This window comes from Mustela erminea, chromosome 1 (genome assembly GCF_009829155.1).
Source record: "Mustela erminea isolate mMusErm1 chromosome 1, mMusErm1.Pri, whole genome shotgun sequence".
Taxonomy (NCBI): Eukaryota; Metazoa; Chordata; class Mammalia; order Carnivora; family Mustelidae; genus Mustela; species Mustela erminea.
In genome coordinates this window covers 101,359,106-101,387,028 of record NC_045614.1, presented here as the reverse complement: position 1 = coordinate 101,387,028, position 27,923 = coordinate 101,359,106, and the positions used below count along the sequence as shown (strand labels likewise).

At 44.8% G+C, this 27,923-nt stretch overlaps 1 protein-coding gene and 1 non-coding gene across 4 annotated transcripts in view; both read left to right on the top strand.

Moving 5' to 3' along the window:
• Positions 1–16,142, top strand: part of HEG1 (heart development protein with EGF like domains 1) — an 87,207-nt gene extending 71,065 nt beyond the window's left edge. For all 3 annotated transcript variants that reach the window (XM_032335754.1, XM_032335744.1, XM_032335757.1), the window contains 3 exons: positions 4,939–5,026; positions 8,387–8,561; positions 10,846–16,142. In XM_032335754.1, the coding sequence (XP_032191645.1) occupies positions 4,939–5,026; positions 8,387–8,561; positions 10,846–10,995 (413 nt within the window). In that variant the 3' untranslated portion in view covers positions 10,996–16,142. The remainder of the gene's footprint in view (positions 1–4,938; positions 5,027–8,386; positions 8,562–10,845) is intronic.
• An 11,149-nt stretch (positions 16,143–27,291) lies between these two features.
• LOC116581651 lies at positions 27,292–27,398 on the top strand. The gene has a single exon (XR_004282147.1). It is a non-coding gene; the product is annotated as a U6 spliceosomal RNA (small nuclear RNA).
• The last annotated feature ends 525 nt before the right edge of the window (positions 27,399–27,923 follow it).

The window sequence follows — 27,923 nt, the reverse complement described above, 5'->3', positions numbered from 1 at the left end:
GAGCATGATGCAGGGCAGGACCCCAGAACCCTGGGACATGACCTGAGCCAAGCCGGAGGCAGCCACTTAATGGACTGAGCCACCCCAGTGCCGCTCTAAGGGTTTTAAGAGCTCTTGGCCAGGAAGAGGGACAAGACCAGATATATATTTCTCATTATAAATCACAGTATCACAGTTGGCTAAGGTTCTTCTAAGGGGTAAATAAGCCTCGCTAGCTGAAGCAACAAAAGGCCATTTATGGGAAGGATCCTGAGGTGTGTCATGAAATTCCGGCATCAGAAGGAATAAGATTCACGGGATTGTGGGGGAACCATAGCAGCTGGAGGTTGGGGGCCTGCTTTTCAGGGTACACATTAACATGACTCCATCTTCAGCTCTCATCTTCGCTCTTCGCTGTGTCTGTGTACAGGCTTTCCCTCCTTCCCAGACCACGTAACTGAAAATAGACTCACCAGAGAGCTTCAAGTGTGTGTCGCTGGTTCGGCCATTTTGAAAGATAAGGCGCTTGTGCTCTCTCCTCTCATTCTCTCTTTCTCTTTACCAAATTGAGATTCCTGGGAAGGAACTGACTAATCCAGCTTGGATCATGTGTTTACTCCCAGACCAGTTAGCTGTAGCCAGGGTTGACGCTACACGTACAAGCATGACCCGCTCTAACCCTGTCCACCATAGCCTGCACATGACAGGGTGAATGTTCCCAGGGAGGGGCTGGCTAAGTAGACAATCCAGCAGTAGTTTCCATCCTAAATGAGCACATAAGCAAGAACAGATGTAGCTCGTAGGAAAGACCAAGGCCCCCAATGGGCTCCCAACAGCAATGACAGCAGTAGCAACCTATGACCAAACCACAGAAAGAATAAAGAAAAGATAAAGACTGTGAAATATCAACAAATGTCAAAGAGAAAGAAAGAAAGACTAAGAATTCCAAGTATACCATTCTGGAGAACATCTTCAAACTAGAAAGGATAGAATGGACAAGCCTAAGATGACATTCCCTGCCTTCCGTGTCACCCTAATAAATAAACATTCAGAGCACCCACAAAACTGTAAATGTTATAGTTAATGTTGATTCAAATTCCATGCTCTTCTTCGTGTTTAGTTTTTTTTTTTAAGATTTTATTTATTTATTTGACACAGAGAGAGAGAACATAAGCAGGGGTGGGAGGCAGAGGGAGAGGGAGAAGAAGGCTCCCCACTGAGCAGGGATTCCCCATGCAGGGCTCAATCCCAGAACCCTGAGATCATGACCTGCACTGAAGGCAGATGCTTAACCAAGAGAGCCCCTGAGGTATCCCAAAATCCCATGCACTTATGATCATTATGTGGCCTCATAATAAAGTCAAAGTCAGTCTTAAGTTCAAAAAATCAGTTGTTCATGAACTGACTTGATAGCAGATTTGAGAGAAAAAAAATCTGGATTATCTTGTCCATAAGCTGATTTCAAGTTCCCAGTAATAAGATCTAACTGCCAAAGAGCATCAAACATACTCTAAAAAATTGTGTGTGTGTGTGTGTGTGTGTGTGTGTGTGTGTGTGTACGCATATGAGTAACGGTTGGGAAGTACAGGGAAGCACAAAGAAGAAAGGAGTTAGCCATGATTTTCAAGGCAGTGCCAACTTTTGGGAACATTTCAGTAGATCCCCTCCTGGCAATTTATGCTCATACCCATGAGATCTTCTGGCTGTCAGGACTGGTTCTTGGCTGCAGATAGTTTAAGAAGCACTGGTCTACTCCAGCTATGCCTCTCTTGAGAAAAAACTGCCCGTTCCAGGGGCGCCTAGGGTGGCCCAGTCTGTTAAGCAACTGATTCTTGATTTCAGCTCAGGTCATGATCTCAGGGTCCTGGATCCAGCCCCTACCCCCCCCTACCCTATCTGGCTCCCCACCCAGGGGAGAGTCTGCTTCCTTCTCTTTCTCCCTCTGCCCCTCCCCATGCTTGCATAAACTGCCCCCCCCATAGTAAATAAATAAATCTTTAAAAAAAACCAAAAAACTGCTCGTTCCAAAGAGGACTCTGCCACAGCTGTGGCCACTTGCAAAGGTCACTTCTAAAATGAGCACCTGCTTGTTTTGCTGGAAGTGGGAAAATTTGAACTTGGTGTGGAGGGATAAGCAGGAATAGACTTTAGTCTTTTGTTAGGAACAAAGGAAGCCAGTGTAGGATTTTAAAGCTGAGAAATGGCATAATCAGACTTATTTTTTAAAGGAGTGGGCAAGATGGGGCACAGGAAGGTGAGCTAGGACATGGTTACAGTTGCTGGGTCAAGAGTTGATGGCGGTTTAGGGTGGTGTTGGTGGGGATGAAGAAATGTCAACAGATTCAAGAGTTTTTTTTAAAGGGAGGCTTAAAGACATGTGTCAGGAGGTGAAGGAGAGAATTACCTCACTCCATGGTTTGGCTTTGTTTCCTGTATGTCTTAATACCGATGGTTTTTCAAGATAATCAGGTTTCTGTGTTATTTATTTAAATAAATGATAGGTAAACAGTTGGTTTGGTTTTATCGCACAGTCCACTTGCTGTCAGCTCTGTGCATTACTGTGACTTTACCTGAATACCTGGAGATCATGTAAATTCCAGTCATAATTTACTATAGAAAATCTGATTATTGGCCCTTATTTGAAATCCTGTGCCTTACAACCTGAGAATAAATTTTATTTCCACAACAACAAAAATCAACTGAATACTTAGTAGACTTTATTGAAAATATCATTTTGCCAGAAATACACCAGTATAAAACCCTTAATTAAAATTTTAATATTGTTCTTTACATATGATATGCATGTGCTTACTAATATGACTGCTAATATCTGGAGGTTAAATTCAATTTGTATGTATTCAGGTAACAACTCATTCCTGGCATGGTTCAGCAGTGATTCTCAAACTCTGAATTTAGTTGACCAGTAATATTTCTTATAATATAGGGTTCTGTACTTTTTATCTTATCAAGTAAGAATCTAAAACTAAATAAATAATTTTTATATCTACTATATCACCATCAGTTCAAAAAATGTAAAAACAGTTAACACCAAAGCGTGGGAAGTAGCCAAGAAATGATTCTCTGTTTTCTCCATAACTTTAAAAAAAAAAAAAAAAAACTTTACTGGGGCACCTGAGTGGCTCAGTGCGTTGAGCCTCTGTCTTCAGCTCTGGTCATGATCTCAGGGTCATGGGATCGAGCCCCGAGTCGGGCTCTCTGCTCATCGGGAAGCCTGCTTCCTCCTTTCTCTCTCTCTCTGCCTGCCTCTCTGCCTACTTCTGATCTCTCTCTCTGTCAAATAAATAAATAAACAAAATCTTTTAAAAATAAATAAGTAAAAATAAAAAACAACTTTACTGAAGGCATAATTTACACATAATAAAATGTACCCAGCTTAAGTGAGGGGGAAAAAAGAATAGAAAGGATAAAATCTTAGAAGACAGAACAGTTATTAAAACCAAACAGATTTAGTTTTTGAAAACTTCATCCATATCCTTTAGTTTTTTCTTTTTACCTTGCGTTGGTAAACATGACCAGGGGGCTGATCTACAGGTAGAATTTGGGTTCCACCCATTGTTCTAGAAGTGACTGAGAAAGGAGAAATCTTGGGGCGCCTGGGTGGCTCAGTGGGTTAAGCCTCTGCCCTCGGCTTAGTTCATGATCTCAGGGTCCTGGGATTGAGGCCCGCATCAACAGGGAGCCTGCTTCCCTCCCCCCACCCCTCCCCCGCCTGCCTCTCCGCCTACTTGTGATCTCTCTCTCTGTCAAATAAATAAATAAAATTTTTTTAAAAAACACTTAAAAAAATGGGACACCTGGGTGGCTCAGTTGGTTAAGCAGCTGCCTTCGGCTCAGGTCATGATCCCAGCGTCCTGGGATCGAGTCCCACATCGGGCTCCTTGCTCCGCAGGGAGCCTGCTTCTCCCTCTGACTCTGCCTTCCACTCTGTCTGCCTATGCTCGCTCTCGCTCGCTCTCTCTCTGACAAATAAATAAAATCTTTAAAAAAAAAAAAACACTTAAAAAAAAAAGAAAGAAAGAAAAGAAGGAAGGAAGGAGAAGTCTTCTCCAAACAGTGCAGGCAGGGGAGGAAAAATAATTTTTTCTCTACCCTTCTAGAACTCTACTGCCACCCCCACCCCTACCCCAAATAAAAGACCTAGTAACAGGAGAAAAAGAAAACAATTTTAATTACATAGCACACATGGGAGCCCCACAAAAATACGAGACTCAAAGGCAGCTGGATATTTGAGGCTTCCGTGCCCTTCAGAGTTAAGGAAAGGGCTAGGTGTCCAGGCTGCCAAGGGCAGGGGTGGGAAGCCACCTGGGAAAGTGAGAGGAGAAACTGTTTGGTAAACACAGGCTGCCCGGGCCCCAACATCAGGCTCTCAGGTAAAAAGGTGAACTCTGAGCTGCCTTCTGGTACAGGCCTCTTTTCTAATGTAAATCTCCCTTTAAAAAGGGTTACTCCTGCTGTTTTCAGAGCTTCTCCTGAGTCCCAGTTTCTCAAAAATAAACAGTACAAGGGGTGCCTGGGTGGCTCAGTGAGTTAAGCCTCTGCCTTTGGCTCAGGTCATGATCTCGGGGTCCTGGGATCCACCCCGAGTCGGGCTCTCTGCTCAGTGGGGAGCCTGCTTCCCCTTCTCTCTCTGCCTGTCTCTCTGCCTACCTGTGATCTCTGTCTGTCAAATAAATAAATACAATCTTTTAAAAAAATAGTTCAAAATAATAAGCATGCTAAAGAGGACTATTTGGGGTGGATATACTGCCATCCTCCAACAGAGCAAATGCCAGAGCTAGCATTGAGGAGCCCTGCCTGCCCCCAACCCCATGAAAGGTGAGGTCACCAAAGGAGGCAAGGTCTTAGCTGTGGGGCAGGGAGGGCAACTCTTCTTTTGTATTCTTTATTTATTCATTATGTCTTACCTGTCTACTTTTCTCCTTTTTAACCCTCGTTTAGCTTATCAGCTGATCACCGTGGTGATCGCAGCAGCAGGAGGTGGGCTTCTTCTGATTCTAGGCATCGCGCTGATTGTTACCTGCTGCCGGTGAGTGCCAGGAGTTCACATTCTTATTCTCTTTGCCTCTGCTAAGCAATAGTCTGCGTAGATTTTAAAGAATGTTTGGGGTGCTTTACAGTATTAAATCATCCTGTATAATGGAATCATTCAAAAAAGGAGAAAGGAAAATTCATAATAGATAGTGCCATTGAGAAAGGACAGCAAATGGGACTCTGTTTTCTTTACTAAAAAAAAGAATATCCCTAAGCACAAGCAACAAAAAAGTGATAGATTGGACGTCATCAAAATTTAAAAACTCCTGTGCTTCCAAGAACCCTATCAGGAAAGTGAAAACACAACCTAGGGAACAGGAGAAAGGGTTTGAAAATCGTATGTCTAATACGGGACTTGTGTCTAGAGTATAGAAAGAATTCTTAAAACTCAATAATAAAAAGGCAACTTTACTTAAAAATGGGCAAAACACTTGAATAGGCATTTCACCAAAGGAAATGAACAAATGGCCAGGAGGCACATGAAATGACGTTCTAGCCATCAGGGAAATACAAACAAAATTGCCATCAGGGAAATACAAACAAAATTGCCAGGAGACACCACTGCACACCCACTAAGATGCCCATTTAAAAACCAAGAGGGGGGTGGAGGATGGGGTAACTGGGTCATGGGCATTAAGGAGGGCATGGGCTGTAATGAGCACTGGCTGTTATATAAGACTGATGAATCATGGACTTATACCTCTGAAACCAATAATACATTATATGTTAATTAATTGAATTTAAATGAAAAATAAAAATTAAAAAACAAGAAAACAGCAAGCATTGGTGAGGCTGTGGAAGAATTGGAACACTCCTGCTCCAGAAACACAAAATGGTGCAGCCCCTCTGAAGGAGTCTGTCAGCTCCTTGGGAAGGTAAACACCTTGTCCGCCTGTGACCCGGTGTTGGATCCCTCAGTAATGGGTCCATGATTAAAGGAGCAAGACTGATACAAAGCAAAGGTCAAGCAAAGCTTTATTTCACGCCAAGCATTGAGAATCAAACCAACCGTCAAACTGACTGGTCGGGCTGCCCCTTACAGAGAGGGTGACCCCTCCCTGCCTTACAGACTAACTTTTATAGAGCAAAGGCCATGTGGTTGGGCCTGGCCACACACAGGTGGCCAACTGAATTTCAATTTACCCTATAGTAGCTATTTGAACTAGCCTATCACCTTGGTCAGAATTGGTGCCCAAAAGTTGCCCAAAGGGTGGGGCCCACACTCCGTGGTAGCTAGGGAGACAGTATGCGCCCCCACACACTATTGGATACCTCCCCCTGACCTGACTCATCCCTGCATTTGGCCGTTATCTCCACCTGACCTGACCCACCCTTGTATTTGGGCTTTGTTAAGTAAGTTCCCCTGGGGTGGGGGGAGCAGGGTCAGTTTAAGTTTTACTGCATAAACAAAATCACTGTTTAACCGAATGGCATTGCTCTGGCTAAATAGGCCCTTACACCCGGCACCCGCTCTCTGATGTCCATACCCTGGGAAGTGAATATGTACAGAAACATGCACAAAAGACCACCTCTTGTATGATTCCATCTCTATGAACTCTCCAAAATAGGCAAATCTCACGGACAGAGAGGTAGATTAGTGGTTTCCTGGGGCTGGCGAGTGAGGGGTGTGAATTGGGGAGTAAAGGGTAAGAGGCTTCTTTTTAGGGTGACACAACTGTTGTAAACATTGATTGTGGTGATGGTCGCACACATCTGAATATATTCAAACCATTGGCTTACATACTTCAAATGGGCAAATTTAGAAGCAAACAAAGGTGAAGGGTTAGCAGGGCTGTTTCACCAGTAAGCAAATGGGAGTCAGCACACATGCTGGGCTCTGGGCTTCTTGGAAGCCAGTGCAGTGGGTGTCTGCTGGGAAAGGAGGAGAAAGCAAGGAGTTGGTCCCTTCTGTGGGTGATTATCTAGTCAGATAATGGAAAACTCTGACCTTTGATTTAGATTATTATAAATGGCGGGAATTTTTCTGACGTAACAGATGGCGGGAACCTACCAAAATAGCAAGTTGTCTTTTCGACCATTGATAAGAAGGACACCATAAGATAACTTTCACTTTCAGCAAGGCTGCAGAGAGCAGTTTGCCCTAACTGCCCTTCTGGGAACCCACACCTCATGGTACCGTGTTTGCCTGACATTTGCCAAGTTGCCACCCGATCATCAAAGATAAACTATGAGTGGAAATAAAATCCTGGGTAGGAGACCAGAAACTAGAGAGATTAAACCTCAAGAGGAAGTAAGCCTCCTATTTGCTAAGTATCGGAGAACCAGGTAGTGTGACTACCTGGAGAAGGAGCCAGTGCCTATGGGCTTTGGCAAAAGGGAAGGTAGTCATGAATTACTAGGTCATTGTTTGAAACCGGAGGCCCCACCCTCCAGGGAGCAACACAGTGGCATCTGTTCTTGAACTTGCAAGAAGGAACAACGCCTAAGCCACATGCGGGACATTTGGTTTTATGACCCTGAGTCATTTTGTGCCTTCCCAGAAAGTTTATTTATAGAGAAGGGAGGTAAGAAGGAAGCTTCAGATTATTTTATCCAGGGCAAATATAATGAAAAATGTCTGCTCCTAGGCCCATTCCATAGGTAAATTACACATATTTCTACCATTTCCAGCCAGGGAACCCTCACAAGTAGGGGAGCTTGTCCTGGGCTTTCTCTGACCTACTGAAATGAGAATGTGTGAAGCTAATATAAACAGATGGGCATTTTTGCAAATGAGAGAGCCTGGTTTTATGGTCACTGGAGTAGCTTCATGGGGAAAAAGGGCCCTGGCTAGTGCGACAGGAGGCCTGCACCTTATCTTAGCTTCATTAGTTGCAAAACGTGACCTAGGGAACAAGTCTTATTTTTTCACAAAGCCAGAGCTGTCCCGTCCCCAAAGCCCATCTCTTAGTAAATTTTGGTGAAACCTACAAGTTTCTGTGTATATCCTGATCCTCAGGCAGGTTTAGAACCATAGTAAGAATCCTAAAGACCCTTTGGCTCCAGCATTCTGGGAATTCATGACTCTGATTTTCCTGACTGCCCCCAAGATGCAGTGACCTCGGTCCCCTGGAGAAGACTGCTTCACTATAGATAGCTGTTCATCCTCTGTCCATGGTAACCCGTCCCTTCCAGTTGGAAGATCTTTTTGCAATTTTTTTTTGCATCTAATTGCCTTTTTATTTGTTTTAGGCAAAATATAACAATAATGTCATTTCTTCAGTGGGCATTTATAAAAGAATGTAATGGTAGCTTTCCGTCTAAACTACCTTCTAAAATAATAAAAACATGCTTTCATAGATATTTCTTTACAGAACTTGTTCATTTGAATCATCAACTATTTTCCATCCCACAGAAAGAGTAAAAATGACATAAGCAAACTCATCTTCAAAAGTGGAGATTTCCAAATGTCCCCATATGCTGAGTACCCCAAAAACCCCCGCTCACAAGAATGGGGCCGAGAAGCCATTGAAATGCATGAGAACGGAAGTACCAAAAATCTCCTCCAGATGACGGATGTGTATTACTCGGTGCGTATCTCTGTGCCTAGGGCAGCTCAGGCTCTGATCCCCTCTGAGAAGTACGGGGATTGTGTTTTGTGGTAAAACAAAGATAACTTCAGCTGCTTAAGGGTTAAAGAGAATGGTGTCCTGAGCCTCTTATTTATATAATTTAATATTCAACTTACTTATGATCTGTTTGCATGGTATTTGTTAGTTTTGACATCAAGATCAGGAAGGCTACTTCCCCCAACCGAGCTCATTACTTTTATGGGGTTGTAGAAATAACTCTTCCTGGAACCAAATTTGCTTTTGAGTTGTAAGATTGGAAACTGAAAGTTAGCAGAAAGAATTTGTTGTATTTAGGCTGTGGCCCTCACATTTTCATCCCTTGTCTGCCTCACTTTACCTCCTGTGCTTGTGGGACTGGGAACAGGGATAAAGAGAACATTCCAGTGGCCTCCCCAGCAGCACTTCTCAGTGTTTTAGGAGATATTCACTCAGTGGGTCTTCAACAGCGGGCCCCATCCAGCCCTGGACGGCATCATCTGGGAAGACGGTAGACCCCCGGGAGCTCTGGCTCCTCTGTCCTACCTCGGATAACCCATGCCCTGCCCGTTTCATTTCACATTGACGTGGCAAACAAAATGGGGCTGTCTGAACTGGGAAGTAAACAGACGTAGGTGACTTCTCATCCCACGTGGACCTCTTTGAGGTAGCAATAAATGTGGAACCTTGCCCCATGGGGACTTAACAGTGCTGTGACAGAAGTTACAACCCCACTAATTGCTATGGGGATGAACCCTGAGGGTTCAGACTTTGGATGGGCGAGGTTCATGCTAAGGAAGCTGTTGTTTCCATTGGACCCTTTGGAAAACTTGAAACTGGGGGAAGAACAAGAAGAATAAGAGGGCGCCTGGGTGGCTCAGTGGGTTAAGCCGCTGCCTTCGGCTCAGGTCATCATCTCAGGGTCCTGGGATGAAGCCCTAAATCAGGCTCTCTGCTCAGCAGGGAGCCTGCTTCCCCCTCTCCGTCTGCCTGCCTTTCTGCCTACTTGCGATCTCTCTCTGTCAAATATGTGAATAGAATCTTTAAAAAAAAAAAAAGAAGAAGAAGAAATAATAAGGGAAAAGAGACGCAGACACAAACTTCGAGCTGGGGTTAAGTGTTAATGTTTCCGCACAAGTGCTTGGCTGTGTTCTCCATGTGGGAAGCCCTGTTCCTCTCATGGCAGGCAGGTGTCTGCGGGTGTCTGCTGCCCAAGCAAGTGTGCCTGCACCCTCACACCATTTGCCAGGGACTCTTACCCCGTGCCTGGCGAAATCGCACAGGGACAAACAGACCCAGGGCACCAGAGGACCAACCCCGGTGTGTTTCCGTGGAGTTAGCGCAAGAGTTGCCTGAAGTAGAAATAATCAAGAACTTAAACCAGCCCCATCTTCCTTTCAGAAATGGGCTGAGCAGTCCGTAGAGCCTATGCTTATGGTATGAAGCTGTCCCCTGAGTGAGAAGGCTGTCTCTCACAGTGGCCTCAGGTGTACCTCGGGCACTTCTAGGATCCATGTTCCTTATATGCTGTCTCTAGTGTTTTCTTTCTGCCAGGCAAGCATTTTCTCCCGGTGGGCCTCATTGAGGGCCTCCTCAAAGTAGCTGTGTCGTTTCCATGTGAGCTGCTTTTGCACGTCAGCTAGGGAGCCATGGTCTAGGCTGGGATCTGGTCAGAGATGGCTGCCTGTTGCTGATGGCCTTCCACTCTGGGGTCCTGACTCCACCTTTAATAGGCAGTCCTATGACCTTGCAAAAGTCAGTTCCCTGTTTGTGGCGGGGACCTTAGTGCTGTGCTCTGCAAGAAAGACACTTTTTTAAAATGTCAAGATGATAATCAGGTAATAATGAATCTTTATGATAATTAGGATAATTAGCCCAGGTCTTTTCCTATATTGGTCTAAAATTGCTGGGCTGCCCTTGATCACTTTTGAAAATCTCCTTTGAAAATATGGATGCCTTTGAAAATCTCTTCTGAAAAAGGGATGCCAGGCTCTACTTCTTTAAATCTCCTTTGAAAATATGGATGCCTTTGAAAAATCTCCTTTGGAAAAGGGATGCCAGTCTCCACAAAGAGACGCCTGGGAGGTCCTGACTTCTAGGTCAGACCCTGCTCCATTAGAGTTAGCTGCCTCCCTCTTGGGTTTATTAAAACATAGCGTTCTTTATTCTTCTTCTTCTTTTTTTTTTTTCAAAAGGAAAAAAAACACATTAAATTTAAATCTATGAATAATAAATGCACTTCTCTTCTCTTCTTTCTGGCCACCAGCCCACAAGCGTAAGAAATCCTGAACTTGAACGCAATGGACTCTACCCGGCATACACTGGACTGCCGGGGTCACGGCACTCGTGCATTTTCCCTGGACAGTATAACCCATCTTTCATCAGTGATGAGAGCAGGAGAAGAGACTACTTCTAAGTGCGGAAGAGAGACAGACGGCCCAGCACTCTGAGCAAGTTGTGGGCCCTTCACACTCAGAGGACTGCACCAGGAGGGCCAGTGTGCTCACGGGCTGCTCCCAGGACTCATGGAGCCACACTCCTGTGGCAAGCAGAAAGCAGCAGGACAGGCATGAGGGGCGTGACCACAGGGGAAGGAGACAGATCCGGGACATGGAACTGAGGGCTGCTCCTTGGGCACCTTTGCCCTTACTGTGAACATGAACAGGGGTCAGTCCCGGGTGTCCCCAAATGCGGCAGCCACCTTGGGGCCACCGGCCATGGGTCATGGGCCACGGGTTGACTCTTAGCCAGGGCATATCTTCAGGCACCTTCGCCAGGACCCAGTCTTTCCTTAGTTTGCACTTTAGTCAATTGGATAGGGAGGTCTCCTTTCGGATTTTTTCCAAGACTGTTCCAAAAAGAAGGCCTCTTTTCCTCAGACGCTCCCATAGGCCTCGATCTGGTGATTAATTTACTGCAAAGTACAGGCTCTTTCGTGGTTCCCCTGCCCGGTATCTACATGCTAAACCACGGATGAACATACCACTAAGGTTTGGAGATGCTGCAGGTGAGCACACAGTATTTTTAGTAGGTTCTAGGTCTTTTGCAGTTTCCATCCCAACCCTCAAAATGAAGAACTGAACTGTGCGAGGCATAGCACACACTCCATTTTATAGTCAAGGTGACATTTATTTAAGATTATTTCTTTTTTCCCTCCGCAGTTAATTCTCCCTTTTTCAAACAAGTCTGCATTCGGGCAAGACAAGTTGCATTTGCTTTTAATTAGAGGCCTCCCGCTGCCGGTAGTGAGGCGGGGCGCTGTGGGGAGGAGGCCCAGAAAGTCAGAGAGCTGAGGGCCAGGGTGGAGGGGGGTGGGGGGCTTCTCTTCCCTGAGGGCAGCGCCCAGTGCCGGCGTGGGACTCGGGACTCTGTCCTCCCCCGCGGAGGCCGAAGCTGCTATATCGGTGCAGTAGAAATGGGAAGCCGAATGCAGACTGGGCCTGAGCGGGAATTCCGCCGCTGAGGGAGAAGCACCCGGATGTGGCCGGAGGACTGGGCTGACCCGGCACGGTCTACTTCCTGAAACCCTCGTGCTTTGGGAAGCCTGTGTGGGTTCCCGAGGAAGACCCGGGAGCTGGGATGGAGCCACACATCCGTGAGTCTGCTTCCTTTCTGGGGCGGCTTATGTGACCCCATCCGCGATCTTGCCCACAAACTCAGTGTCCTCTTTCAACTAAGGGCTCAAAGCTGTTTATTCACTGAAGAAATAACTTATTTTCTCTCATGCAGTAATTCGTCCCTCTTTATACTACTGCAGAGTTCCCTCCAGAAACATGGTAGTTTCAGTCAGCGTCAGAGAACTAAAGACTTCCGGCCAGTTTAGGCGTTGAGAGTTTGCCTTTGGGAAGGAAGTGCCGCGTGTCTTATTTATTATGCCTGTGACTTGGGTCCTGTGGGGGGAGGGGCACCCCCAGGGCGCGGTGTCTTTACCAGCTCCTTGTGGAACTGCGATTATTCCCGCCATGTGCTTTTGACACATCCTGGTTTGGGATGAAGTAAGAACACAGTGGTCAGAGAAGCGTTCCCACCCTGAAGCCTGGAGCTCAGGAGCTACATTTCTGGAAGCGGTCTAGCCTTTGGGGACAATTCTATCCTGGGCATGGTTGTTTCTTCAGAGTTCTCTCATCTCTTCAGAGTCTCTCTCACCCTTACTGTTCTGTAATCCTCACCCTTAGCGTTCTAAGTGTCAACTTTTGTGTCCCCTGGTCTCCACAAGCCACCAATACCCTGCTGGCAGCAGGAACACAAGTCAGGTGTGACGCTTTTTAGTCATTACATTGGACTCATCTCCTGAGATACAAATTCTCTTGTCGTCAGCGGATGCCAGCTTCAAATTTCAGGGCATCATCTTTCTGAAATCTCTGGGTCTTGCCTCTTTCTGGGGAACCAAAGAGCCTTCATGCCCCCTGGTCTCACATCTAACTGGAGAGCTCCGAGCTCCTGCCCTCTGTTCACCTGGGCCAACAGACTTGCCTCCCTGGTGAGGTGACGTTGCTTCCTGGCTCTTGATGCAGATCCTTGCTTATCCCCAGAGCCACGGTGGGGGGGGGGGGGGGGGGGGGAGGTGTGTTCCCAGGCATTCTCAGCTAAAGGTGTCCGATGCTGTCTCAGCTGACGGATCATCTCCTGTGTCAGGACCAGAAGCTATAAGCTACACAAAGTTAAGTGTTTTGTCTCAAAAGCATTCTTAAGAAGAATGCTGATGTCCAGAAGAGTGTCCTGTGAGTTCCAAGAGTGCTTTCTTGTGAGTAGGTTTGGTGCGTGTGAAGTGGATTAAGAATGTTGTTTTTCTTTTACTGTGAAAAAAGGAGGCCTCCAACGATGTGAGGTTCAAATGTATCTCCTTGCTAGGAGGCTGTGGGGTTGGGGAGGGGCTGTCTCAAGAGCCCAAGGGTCTAACAAGGCGTGAAAAGCAGCATGACTGCTCCCCAGTTACATGTTGGCTACCCACCATGAATGAGGAAGGGAGAGTCAGCTGCACGTCTGCCTGGGGTTCAGTACCTCCCAGAGGGTCCTGCCTGGGCGGAGGGCAAACAAGCAGTGGGACAGCAGCAGCCTCTAGACTGGAGAGACAGGGAAGGATGTGCCCCTGGGGAGCAGAAGCCCTCAGCTCCAGCATGGGTGCTCCATGCCTGCCCCTGCACCTGGAATGTGCAATTCGTGCCCGTAGAAACGCCACGGTCCTGCCTCCTTGGGGCCCCACAGCTAGGGGAAGGTGGAAAGGAAAAGGGACACTTCACTGCTCATGAGAGGCTTCAACTTCTAGAGGGCCGGGCAGTGCCTCAGAGCAGGATGGGGCATGGGGATTACCTGTCAGCCTCCTGGCTACTGTGGGTTTGTTTAAGCTTGTGGGGGGGGGGGGGGCTCTTTCTCCTGTCTTTTCCTCTCGGCCCCATGAGCCAGCCCAGGGCCCTGGAGAGAATTGATGAAGTCTACCTGTTGTGACCCGAATCTCTGGTGTTCCCACCATGACCCGGCTCTGTGCAAGGCCCTTGGCCTCACCACACCCTGGTAAAGCGTGCATGAGAGTGTCTGTTTCTTGCATACATGAACTTCCAGAGAGAGTGAATATCTTGTCTTAGAGAGCCAGGATTCAAACCCCTCTCCCTGCCTTGCCTTCCTGTGAATGCCTCACCATCCAAATGGACCTTACATGTCAAAGAGGGCAGGGGAGAGTGGGCTTATAATATACTTTTTTTTTTTTTAAGAACCTTAATATTATGAAGCATTAACTGAACTAATGACATGAAATGAAAAAAAAAAAAAAAAACCAATGTTGATTCCTTTTTGAAAAAGTCCTTTTGGGTTCAATGCATGTAATTGCTTCCATTTCTTGGACACGTGAGGTTAAGAGTGGCTGGCTTGTGTTTAGCGGGAAGTGTACTGGTACGTGGCTTGGAGCGTAGGAAGGGTGAGGTGATGACCCAGGTTTCTGGCAAACACAGCCAGACTTAGATGCCCGCTGAGGGGCGTTTTGCCGGAAGGCTGTGGCTCCCACGTATTAGAAGCATATTTTTGTGAATGTGATCAGAGTCGTGAACATACTCAGTTGAATGTCTTAAATGCTGACAAATCTTCTTCCTTGGACGAAAATTTGTTTTCAGAAGCAGCTAACTCATTTAGAGCCAAGTATGTTGAATGAAGAGGGTAATTGAGCTGGCTGCTAGCATTTGGAATTCTAAACAAAGATGTGACTATTAAGTTCTCGAAGAGGTAATTCTTAAAGTTGGTCCAAACAGAAGGGCAGCATCTTTGCAGGGCTGGACGCTGCCTAAGAAAATGTTTCTGAAGGATGGTATTTATTCAGATGTGGAAGTTCCCAGAGCGCCTCTGAGGGACATACCACGCATGTGGCTTTGTGGGGTCTCTGTGAAGCCATCTTGCCCACCGGCCAAGGGCCCAAGTACCCGGTAACCCTGGGAACTTAGCCTGAAGAAGCTAAAGCCAAGCATTCTAGTTGCTTCGGGCTTAGTTTAGCCTAGCATGCTCCAAAGTCGGGTTCGGACCCATTGTTCTAAGATACTTACCCTGATTTCAAAATGAGAACACTTGTTTGGAGACAGGAAGAATGCAAAGTTCAGTATTTCAGTATTCTCTGTCTTCTTTAAAACTGCCCTTCACATCAGAGATATTTTTTCTATGGGAAGACTTTTGTGGGGATTAGAAGGGACATGTCATTTCTTCCTTCCTGACCAAGCATCTTTCTGAGGTTCTTGTGTGCATTTATGGAAACAGATAGGGTTTTGTAGAGTTGTCCTTTGAGTGTGTGTGTTTTTTTTCTTTTCTGAAATCCCCAGAGAAGGATACTGGTTAAAAGGCTAGAAATATCAAAGTATTAAATGCCAGTCAATTTGTTGTGCTAAAGTATCTTTTCATAGTGTTATAATCCATCCTGTTTGTTGGCAACTGCTCACAAAAAAGCCTGTGAAACCCAAGGGGACAATTTAGGTCTATAAACAGAGATCTTACACCAGCTTTGTCCCCTCTGCATTTTTTAACAGGACATTTCAAAGGATTTGCCTACTAGATTCTGGGATTTTTTGTTGTTGGTGGTGGTTTTTTGTTTTTTGTTGTTGTTGTTGTTGTTGTTTTTAGGACATGCAATGCAGGTGCAGAGTTATTTCCTAGGAAGGATGGGACTGGACGGGGGTGGGAGGGAACCAGTCTATCCGGGAAACTAACCTAGATTTCTCTATTACCTTGGCCCATTTCTTCAAAAACAGAAGGTCTTTCATCCTGGGTTGCTGTGAGTTTCGTTAATGTTTGTGTTGTTGGACTTAACGGTTAAAAGAAGCATGTTGCTGGAATGTGAACTTCTTGAGTTTTCACATTGTCCCGAATTTCTTTTTGCAAACCTTTAAACCTTAAACCCCTGGTCGATTGTGTTAAAACCATTATGAGAATGTTATTTAAAGTTGTATTATAATTGCCACCTCCACTAATTATTCAGTACTGTAGCAGCAAAGTATTATTTGTAAGAACCTGGTTATTTTTATACTTATATCTACTTTAAGTCTGGCGTTCTAGTCAGTAAATGATGCAATAAAATGAATATCATTTTCACTGTGTGTTTTTCTCATAATAACAAGCAAACAGAGGGCAGCAGGTTACCTTTCACGAGTTAACAATGGAACTCTTCGGGAAACTCTTGTGTGGCAAACATAGGGACTGAGTTATTTCTGGATCCTTAGTGCCCAGCTCAGTGAGGAAATGCACTTTTGATGATGGATGGATGGATGGACACACTGACCTAAATGATAAAAAAGCCTGATTCAGGTGTATAACACCTGCTAGTGTTTGCTTTCCTTTCTATGGATTGGAGAATAGATAACCAGTTCAGATGTTCAATATCTCCTCCTGAATGCCTCCCCCACAACCACCCCAGGCCACCTTTTCACATCTTGGACGGGAAGGGGCAGGAAGCAAGCATGTCTGTGCTCCATGGCCGGGAGAATCCGTGGAACATGAAGACAGCAGACCATGAGACATACACTCATGCTGGCCCGCGAATATGGCTGCCTGGCTAGATAGATGTTCATTAATTCTTCGCTTCCTTCAGTTCCTCTCATGGCAGGGATGGTAAGCCTCTCAGACGCTGTATGATGGAAACCTTGGTCACTGGGAGAGGCTAACCATGTCAGCTTGGTGCCTGAGGGTGAACTTCGGGCACATTAGATCAGGGTAGAAGTCCATCAGATAGCTCGGAGTGGGCGTGACCAGCTGCACTCTCCTCTCCTGACCCAGCTCCCCCTCAACTCAGCTTTCTTAGCCCGTCCCAACCGAGATTTCAGTAGGACCCCAGAACTGACCCCTCTCATTCTCCTACCCACCTCAGCAGGACATCAGAGCATTTACAGACCCACTCACCCTTGGTATTGTTTTAGGACCTAACAGTGGGTCTGTTGCTGACAAGCTGGCCAGAGTACTTGTCCTACTTGTGCATCTGACCAGATTTGATTCACCAGTAAGCAAAGATCTAAAAAATATGTTTAGACTCTTGGACTTAAAGGACTTCATCAGTGCACACTGAGTTGTTCCAGTTGCTTGGGAAATGATAAAAAATAAGGGGGGTAGACCACAGTCCTTGTGTATTGGATCCTAGATGGCAAAGACAGCTCTGAATCCCCAGAACTGGGTTGTGGCGTCCTGTAGCCATCTGATGTAGCAAGCATGAACTTCAGGAAGATAGAAGAGGGATGCCGGGGGCTCCGGAATGACTCAGTCAGTTAAGTGTCCTGACTCTTGATTTTGACCCAAGTCAAAAGATTGAGTTCTGTGTTAGGCTTGCACTCAGCATGGAGTCTGCTTGGGATTCTCTCACTCCTTCCCCCTCTGCCCCACCCTGATTCACCCCACAGAGCTTCTCTCTCTCCAAAATAAACAAATAAATAAAATCTTTAAGAAGAAGGGAGAGAGGAGTGCCTGGGTGGCTGAGTGGGTTAAAACCTCTGCCTTCAGCTCAGGTCATGATCCCAGGGTCCTGGGATGGAGCCCCACATCGGGCTTTAAGTCTGGCGTTCTAGTCAGTAAATGATGCAATAAAATGAATCCTCAGCAGGGAGCCTGCTTCCTCCTCTCTCTCTGCCTGCCTCTCTACATACTTGTGATCTCTCTTGCTGTCAAATAAATAAATAAGTCTTTAAAAAAAGAGAGAGAGAGAGAGAGAAATGCCAAGAATAAAGGTATTTATTGATTTTTTTATTTACCTTGTAAAAACTTACAGCACCACTGCAAGGCCTGGCCCAACTACTGATATGAGACATTCTCTAAATTTCATGGTTGTTTTCCCAGATCGTGATCTCAGGCCAAAGGTGTTGCTCAGCTCTCTGAGCCTCTCTGAGCCTCAGAGTCCTGATCCCTAAAGCAGGGATAATAATGACTGCCTTGCAGAGTTGTGAGGATTAAAAGGGAGAATCATGTGAGAAGACTCTGTAAGCAAAGAAATGCAACACCAAGAGAATATATCAGTTCTCTACAGTAGGGAGCTCCTGTCACCCAAAGAAAGACATAACTGCATAATTAATGTTATCTCAATGCTGATTCACTAGTAACTGGCCCCAAAGACCTTGGACTTGCTGTCATTTACCCTTTCCCTCCTCTCCTCCTGCTCCCCATATAACAAAGGGGTTAATGAGCCCAAAATTGGATATCTGTAAGGGTGGGAATTAAGACTGTCCTGTTGAACATTAGATGTTCAAATGCCACCTAACAGGCATTTGCTAAAACAGAATGAGTAAGTGAGAAGATGAACCATTGCAACAGAAGAAATACACTGAAGTTGAAGGTCCTAGGGACTCAGTCACTTTAGGAGCTGCAGACTGGTGACTCCCTGATAGCAAGCATGTGCACAACTATGACGTGTAACTGAACAGGAACGCTTAGCAAGGATCTCTTGTAGCAAAGCCCAAGCAGGCATTTGTAGATGAAACAATTTATTATTTTTTTAAAGATTTTATTTATTTATTTGACAGGCAGAGATCACAAGTGGACAGAGAGGCAGGCAGAGAGAGAGGAAGGGAAGCAGCCTCCCTGCTGAGCAGAGAGCCCGAGCCACCCAAACACCCCTAGATGAAGAACTTTAAAGATGCGCTAGGAAACCCTTCACCTGATGAGCTGGAGAACAAGGGTACAATGGACTAGTACTCAGCGAAGAAAAGGAACAAACCACCACAGGAGGCAGGCCCCTGCTTTGGTCTCAGAACCAGGTGCTAAGTAAAAAGAGCCAGAGGAAAAAGCCTTCATACTGGGTAATGCCATCTATATTACATTCTGGAAAAGATAAAACTGTGGGGACAGCAAACAGATGAGTGGTTGCCTAGAGGTGGGGGGGAGGATTTCTGTGGTTCACTAAGGAAATGTTCAGCTTTCCCCCTTCCAGGCACAAGGTAGCATGTACTTCCCCACCTCTTGTGAAATACGGCTACAGGACTGGCTTTGGCCAAAGAAACATGAACGGAAGTGAAATGTGTCCCTTCCAGGAGGACACTTTAAGAGCCAATGTGTGAGGTTCACTTCTCTCGCCTCCGCAATCGTGGAAGTACATGTTGAGGTGGAGCCACTGTTGGCGTGGGACCCTGGCTCTCCGGGCTTGGAAACGTCCTGTTGTTTTGTTAAGGCTCTGAGATTGAGGAGTCGCCTGCCGCAGCATCACTCGGTCCATCCTGACTAGCGCAGCGCTCTAGAATTAACACTAGTCTAACTGTAGCTTGTATGAATGGCTTTGTTCCTAGTTCAATGCCTTGGAACAGTAACGATTATCATTGAAATTCTCCAACAAAGTGATTTTAGGTTTGTTGGGTTGGGGGTTTTGTTGCTGCTGTTTTGTTTCGATAAAAAGTCACATTAGAGGGCACCTGGGTGGCTCAGTGGGTTAAGCCTCTGCCTTCAGCTCAGGTCATGATCTCAGGGTCCTGGGATCGAGTCCCACATCAGGCTCTCTGCTCAGTAGGGAGCCTGCTTCCTCCCCTCTCTCTCTGCCTGCCTCTCTACCTACTTGTAATCTCTCTCTCTGTGTCAAATAAATGAATAAAATCTTTTTTTAAGAAGTCACATTAGAAACATTCAATAGTGGCTAATATTTTCTAAGCCTGCTGCTGAAGCTTTGTGATATAAATGAGTTTTGAACCAGAATGACGTAGGTTTGAAAGAGCTTATTAGCTATGAGATGTATTTTCTTAAAGATTTTATTTATGTATTTGAGAGAGAGAGAGAGTGTGTGTTTGCATAAAAGGGGGGAGGGGCAGAGGGAGAAGCAGACACCCCACACACACTGAGCAGGGAGCCCAAGGCAGGGCTCGATCCCAGGACCCCAGGATCATGACCTGACCTGAAGGCAGAAACCCAACCAACTGAGCCACCCAGGTGCCCCATCTGCGATATCTTGGTGAATTTCTTTGCTGTTCTGATCATTAGTTTCCTCCCCTATAAAAGAGAAATACTAAGATCCTAATTCAGAGGTATGTGGAGAGGTTAAATGATAGGATATCTTTCAAGTATATCTAAAGAATAAGATCCTTCATTTAGCTCTAGCCTGGGTTGAAGCCAACATTGAATAGGTGTGGGTTACAAGCTCCCTGGTAGGCATACTTGAGACCAATGCCTTGTTTGTATACAACTAGAATATTTGTTCCTCTGTCTCTCTCTCCCGCTTACTTCACAGTTGCCAAGTCCCACTGGAAGGCATTATTACTATGATATCAATAAGGCAAAAGTTATTTTGAGCAATACACTATAATGTTATACTCCATGGGGAACTTGATCTATATATAGCCCAATGATGACTAAGGAAATTGAGGAAAAAGTTCTGTCTTCCTTGTCTATTCACACCATCACCCCAACCACAGAATTATCTTCTTTTTTACTTCCTTATTGGTTGGTTCACATTTCACATTGAGACTGATTCCTTTCTAAAGACCAAGGGACTGGGGTATAGTCACCATAACCTGGGAAAACAAGAACAGGTTCACCTTTGCTCAAAGGTGTGACCTGGAGAGCAAGGCAGTGAGGTCATTACGACTTGTGGCTTACAAAACCTTCTTTTCGAGAGGGGCTGGGCCAGGAAGAAGTCATTGCTGGGCTGAGGCCAAATGCATGAAGTAAGTGGTCAGTTTTTCAAAAAGCTAAATTTATTCAACTTAAATGCAATGTCTTTAAGAGATACTGTCTTTTTACTTGTTTTTAGTTATAAAAATGTCCTTTATTTTATGAAACAGTGGTGATAGCAGATGGTAGTTCTTTCCTCCTGCCCTCCCTCCCTCCTTCCCCTTTCCCTTCCCTTTCCTTAACTTTCCTTTCCTTTCCCTTCCTCCCTTCCTTTCTTCCTTCCGTGTGTGTGTGTGTGTGTGTGTGTGTGTGTGTGTGTGTGTGTGTGCCCATGTTACAAGTCTGGGACATAGCACTAGTTTTTTTGCTTTGTTTTGTTTTGTTTTGTTTTTAATACCTTTGAATCTGAGAACCACGTCCACCTGGGTCATTTTATGAAAGAGGAAACTGAGGCCTTATGAGGCTGAGTTACTTTTCTCAGAGTCTCCTAATGTCCCTGGTAGTTGTACAAAACGGAAGCCAGGTCGTGCAGTTCTTAGAAGATTGCAGGCTTCAGAGACATCTCCTGGGCTCGGATGAGATACTCACTAGGGTAAAGTCTTGACAAAGCATCCCTCACATCATAGTTGCCTCTGGTTTTTGTTTTTGTTATTTTTTCCCCATTTTTATTTAATTTTTTAAAAGATTTCTTTCTTTCTTTCTTTCTTTCTTTCTTTCTTTCTTTCTCTCTCTCTCTCTCTCTCTTTCTTTCTTTCTTTCTTTTTTTATTCGACAGACAGAGATCACAAGTAGGCAGAGAGGCAGGCAGAGAGAGTGGGGGAGGTAGGCCCCTGCTGAGCAGAGAGCCCAATGTGAGGCTCCATCCCAGGACCCTGGAATCATGACTTGAGCCGAAGGCGGACGCTTTAACCCACTGAGCCATCCAGGAACCCCCTTTTTTCCCCATTTTTAAAGCTGGGTTAGTCTCAAGTATGAGAAGGATGTCCCTTTCAACAGGACAGAGTCAAGCTGATCTCAGACTTCACAACAACATGCAAAGCTTGTTTTTCATGAAGTGAGTACATGCAAAGCTAGTTCTCTCATGAAGTGAGTAACTTTGTAGATATTGCTTCATTGAAGGACAATGAAGCAATATCTACAAAGTTACTCACTTCATGAGAGAACTAGGCAGAGATTGTCTAAAAAGAAAGATTTTAAGGAACCCAGCACCCAAGAAATTGCTCCATGGTGAAGTCCTGCCCGCCAAGAGAAAAATCAAAATACTGAACATAGGAATGAAGAAGCCATGAGGGTAAGTATTGAAACAGTTTAGATTAGAACTAAGACAGAAGAAAGAGAATTAAAATCTAGGAATAGAATAGAAATGTTACAAAACCCTGAGAAAGCATAAATAATGTCAGTAACCAAACTAGTAAGTGTGGGAGAATGGGATGCTCTTCCCCTCAGTTTTCACAGCAGGTAGATCAATCCATACTGTTTGAAGTTAATAAGTTTTTAAAATACTGTATCTTAGGGGTTTGCACGATACACACATATGTTATTTTATTGCACTGTGCTTTATTGCACATTTCAGATACTGCATTTTTGTTTGTTGAGTGAGAGAGAGCGCAAGTGGTGGGGTGGGGGGAGATACAGGGAGGGTTAGAGACAGAAAGAGAATTTTAAGCAGGCTCCTCGCCCCAGCACAGAGCATGATGAGGAGCTCGCACTCACCACTACCCACCCCCACCCCCCCAGATCATGACCTGAGCCAAAATCAAGAGTCGGAAGCTCAACTGACTAAGCCACCCAGGTGCCCTGCAGATACTGTGTTTTTTCCAAACTGAAGGTTTGTTATAGTCCTGCATCGAGCAAGGGTATAGGCACCATTTTCCCGACAGCATTTGCACACTTCATGTCTCTGTCACATTTTGGTAATTTTTGCAGTATTTTAAATATTTTATTTTTTATTTGAATGAGTGAGAACCAGCGGGGAGAGGGAGAAGCAGACTCCCCACCAAGCAGGGAGCCCCATGTGGGACTCCATCCCAGAACTCCGGAACCACAACCCAAGCTGAAGGTAGACACTTCACAGACTGAGCCACCTAGGCACCCCAATTTTTGCAATACTTTGAACTTTCTCATTATTATATTGGTTATGGTGATCCTTGATCAGTGATCTTTGATATTACTACTATAATTTGGGGAGCAACATAAATAGTTGCCCATATGACATGGCAAATTTAATTGATAAATATTGCATGTGTTCCAACTATTCCACTGATGGGCCATTTCCCCATCTCTCTCCCTGTCCTCAGGCCTCCCTATTCCCTGAGATACAACAGTATTGAAATTAGGCCAACTAATAACCCTACAATGACCTCTAAGTGTTCAAGAGAAAGGAAGAGTTACATGTCTCTCTCCTTAAATCAAAAGCTAGAAATGATTTAAGCTTCATGAGGAAGGCGTGTCAAAAGCTAAGAGAGTCCAAAAGCTAGGCCTCTTGTACCAAAGAATTAGCCAAGCTGTGAATACAAAGGAAGAGTTCTTTGTTTTTTTTTTTTTTTTAAGATTTTATTTATTTATTTGACAGAGACAGATCACAAGTAGGCAGAGAGGCAGCTAGAGAGCGGGGGGAAGCAGGCTTCCTCATGAGCAGAGAGCCTGATGCAGTGTTCCATCCCAGGACACTGGGATCATGACCTGAGCCAAAGGAAGAGGATTAACCCACTGAGCCACCCAGGTTCCCCCAAAGGAAGAGTTCTTGAAGGAAATTAAAAATGCTACTCCAGTGAACACATGAATGATAAGACAGTAACACAGCCTTACTGCTGATATGGAGAAAGTTTGAGTGGTCTGGGTAGGTCAACACAACATTCCCTTAAGCTAAAGCCTAATCCAGAACAGAGCCCTAACTTTCTTCAATTCTAGAAAGGCTGATAGATGTGAGGAAGTTGCAGGAAAAAAGTTGGAAGCCAGCAGAGGTGGGTTCATGAGGGTTAAGGAAGGAAGCCGTCTCCGTAACATGAAAGTGCAAGTGGAAGCAACAGGTGCTAATGGAGAAGCTGCAGCGAGTTCTCCAGAAGGTCTAACGCAGATAACCCATGATAGTGGCCACGCTAAACAACAGATTTTCAATGCAGACAGAATAGCCTTCTGTTGGAAGAAGATGTATCAAGGACATTCATAGCTAGAGAGGAGAAGTCAATGCCTGGCTTCAAAGCTTCCAAGGACAGGCTGGCTCTCTTGTTAGGGGCTAATGTAGCTGGTGACTTGAAGTTGAAGCCCATGTTCATTTACCATTCTGAAAATCCTAAGGACCTTAGGAATTGTGCAAAATCTACTCTCCCTGTGCTTCATAAATGGAACAACGAAATCTGGCTGACAGCACACCTGTTTACAATGTGGTTTAGTGCATATCTTAAGCCGACCATTGAGACCTGCTGCTCAGAGAAAAGATTCCTCTCAAAATATCTACTGCTCATTGTCAATGCACATAGTCACACAAAAGCTCTGATAGAGCTTTCCAAGGAGATTCACACCATTTTCTTGTCGGCTCACACAGCATCCATTCTGAGCACATAGATCAAGGAGTAATTTCCATTGTCAAGTCTTATTATTTAAGAAATACATTTTGTGGGCACCTGGGTGTCTCAGTCAGTTAGGCATCTGCCTTCGGCTCAGGTCATGATCTCAGGGTCCAGGGATCGATTCCCACATCAGGCCCCCTGCTCAGTGGGGAGTCTGTTTCTCCCTCTCCCACTCCCACTTCCTTTGTGCTCTGCCCCTCTTCTCTCTCAAATCAATAAAAATATCTTTAAAGAAAGAAATACATTGTGTAAGGCCACAGCTGCCAGAGATGTATCAGCCACCACCCTGATCAGTCAGCAACCACCAACAGCAAGGCAAGACCCTCTGCCAACTGAAATATTATGTCTTGCTGAAAGCTCAGATGTTGGTTAGCATTTCTTAGCCATACCGTATTTTTAAATTAAGGTATGTATACTTTTTTGGAATAATGGTATTGCACACCTTATAGATTACAGTATAGCATAAATATAACTTTTGTATGCACTGGGAAACCAAAATAGCAGTTTGAATCACTTTATTTTTTAAAAGATTTTATTTATTTATTTGGGAGAAAGAGAATGAGAGAAAGAAGGATCATGGTGGGGGGTAGGGTCAGAAGGAGAAACAGACTTCCCGCTGAGCAGGGAGCCCTATGGGAGGCTTGATCCTGGGGACTCCAGTATCATGACCTGAGCTGAAGGCAGTCGCCTGACCAACTGAGCCACCCAGGCGCCCCTGGGTTATTGTGATACTCACGTTATTTGATACTCACCTTATTACAGTGGTCTGGAACTGAACCTGCAATACCTGTAAGGTAGGCCTGTACTTGCTTCCTTTCTCTTAAAGGCGTGTTTTGGGAAATAGTATCTCTTATAGTAAAGAAACTATTTTTTTTAAGCTTAGAAATCATTTCATTTTTACCCCCAGTTGATTTTTTCTTCTGTTAATTCCAATTAAAAACTAAATGTCTTGGAGCACCTGAGTGGCTCAGTGGGTTAAAGCCTCTGCCTTCGGATCAGGTCATGGTCCCAGGGTCCTGGGATCCAGCCCCACATTGGCCTCTCTGCTCATCAGGGAGCCTGCCTCCCACTGTCCTGCGCCTGCCTCTCTGCCTGCTTGTGATCTCTCTTTCTCTGTCAAATAAGTAAATAAAATCTTAAAAAAAAAAAAACTAAACTAAATGTCTTGTTCCATTTGAAAACAAGAATCTATGTTATCTCATACAGTTATCCCTATCCATCTATCTACCTCCACCCCCTCTCTCTCCATCAGTCTACACGTGGACAGAGATGTCTCCCATGGCATCCTCCACGTGTTAACACTTCTCACTGGATTGTGGGTGGCTGTTCCCTTCCTCCTCAGGCTTTTCCATGTTGCTTGAATTTATTTAATAAGGATGCATCATTTTAATAAAAACAATAAAATTATTAATTTTAATAAATAAGGTGATGGGGCCCATGGGTGGCTCAGTCGGTTAAGCATCCCGACTCTTGGCTTTGGCTCAGGTCATGATCTCAGGGTCCTGGGATCAAGCCCCGCATTGGGCTCCATGCTGGGTGTGGAGTCTGCTCGAGATTCTCTGCTTCTTCTCTCTGCCCCTCCCCCTGCTCACATGCTCACTCTTTCTCAAATAAATAAATAAAATCTTTAAAAATGTAAATAAAAAATGACAAAGAAGATGAGGACAAAAATATATAATTTTCAGAATTGTTGAAGGATATGTGTGTGTATATGTACACACACACACACACACACACACACACACACACACACACGGCCTAGCATATTTCCTGGCATATTGTAGGCACTCAGTGGGCACTAAGTGCTATTATTGTTTTCTTGGAGAGATGAAGAGCCTTAAATCCTGACTGTAACAATCTCCTGTATTAGTTGGGGTTCTCAGTTGCAGAGGTGTGCCTCTACTCCCTTTGGCTTTTTAAAAGGCTATCAGATGGCTCACAGAACTCCAGCAGGGACTCAAAGGATCCCCAGACAGGAACAACGGCCTCATCACCCTGAGGGAGTGCCCCACCAGAGACAACCTGGCTGCTCCCACCGCTCCCACCACGGACCCCAGGCAGGAGGCTGATACCTCGGCTGCTCATCCTTCCAGAGACAGGACTCCATCTGGTGCTGCTTCCTTTCACTTTTGTCTTGTAAATACGAGTCTTGTGCCCGTGCCCCCGACGGATGGCACCATGTCAGAGGCCTGCATCCCAGGGACAAGAGAAGCTGTGTAAGCAAGGTCTTGGCTTTTACCTTGGAGACCCAAGACTCATGATGGAGGAGACCCCCACACATGAAATGGTGGTGAAAGATGCCGGATAGCCTCAAACAGGGCAATCACCATCAGCACCATCTCCGAAGTATCCCTTGCAAAGCCTGATGATCCAAAGACTAAAAGGATCTCAAGAGCCCTTGAATATTTGGGTGAACAGTTTCCTTATTTATCCACAGGTTCTGCTAATTCATTGGAATATGTTTACATAAAATTCTAAAATCTCAGAGAAGGAACCCCTTATCTGATGTAAACAGTGTTATCAGAGACCTCTCAATTCTTAGCTAACAGAGGGACAGTGTTGTTATACAAACTAAGAACAGGGTATAAAGAAAAATATTTAAAAAGCAAATGAGAACGACAGATTTACAGCAGATACGATGCAAGGAGGTTAATAAGTATGTTGATGCTCCAAACCTCATACCAATTACTTAAAAAAAAAACAAAAACAAACTAGGGTGTCTGGCAGGTGTAATCAGGAGAGCACATAACTCTTGATCTTGACCTAAGTTCAAGCCCCGTATTCGGTGTAGAGCTTACTTAGAACACAAAGAACAAACAAAAAACAACACTGAAAACCCAACAGATACATGGATAAAGGACATGCACAGATGACTGACAGAGGAGAAAGTGCAAGAAGACCCATGATACAGAAAATATTAATTCTCACATAGTGCTGAAGAGGAAGGGAGACTACCCTTGTCTGGAGACCAAGAATCTTGAATATATTCTTATTTCATCCTCAAGCCCATAAGCATGTTAGATCTCATAGTTGCCATGTTGTAAGTGAGGAAACACGATGGTCGGAAGGGCTGAGTAGCCTGGTGACCAATATCACTTGGTGTGTTCCCTTCAGCAGCACAGATACTCAAATTGGAACCATAGGAGTAAGATTAGCATGACCCCTGCACAAGGATGACCAGTATCACTTGGCAACACTGGAGCTGAAAGACCAGGGTCCTTTCGTTCACCAATCTAGTGATTGGTATGATTCAAACCAAACTCTTTTCACTTCTGAAATTAACAAGACCTAATGCTAATGAGAACATGAAGGACTGGGGGTGGGGGGTAAATTAAAAAATCCTTTGAAATCTGTCAGTACTCATTAAGAGTCATAAGAATTTGATTTCCATTGACCCAGTCATTCCACTTTGGGAGAATCTTCTGTTAGGGAATAATTCAATATATGGAGTGTTATGGGCAAAAAGATGTTCATCAAGGATTTAAAAGAGTGAGCAATTGGAAACAACCTAAATGTCTAGAATTATCTAATTCAATTGGTAAATGTTTACTTACCTCCTAGTAAAAGATTATATAGCCATTATAAACATGCTATACATATTATAAAGAGAAATATTCATATAGTTTTTTAAATCTTTTTTTTTTTTATTATAGCTGATGTACAATGAGTACTACATTAGTTTCAGGTGTATAACATAGTGATTCAATATTTACATATATTATGAAATGCTCAC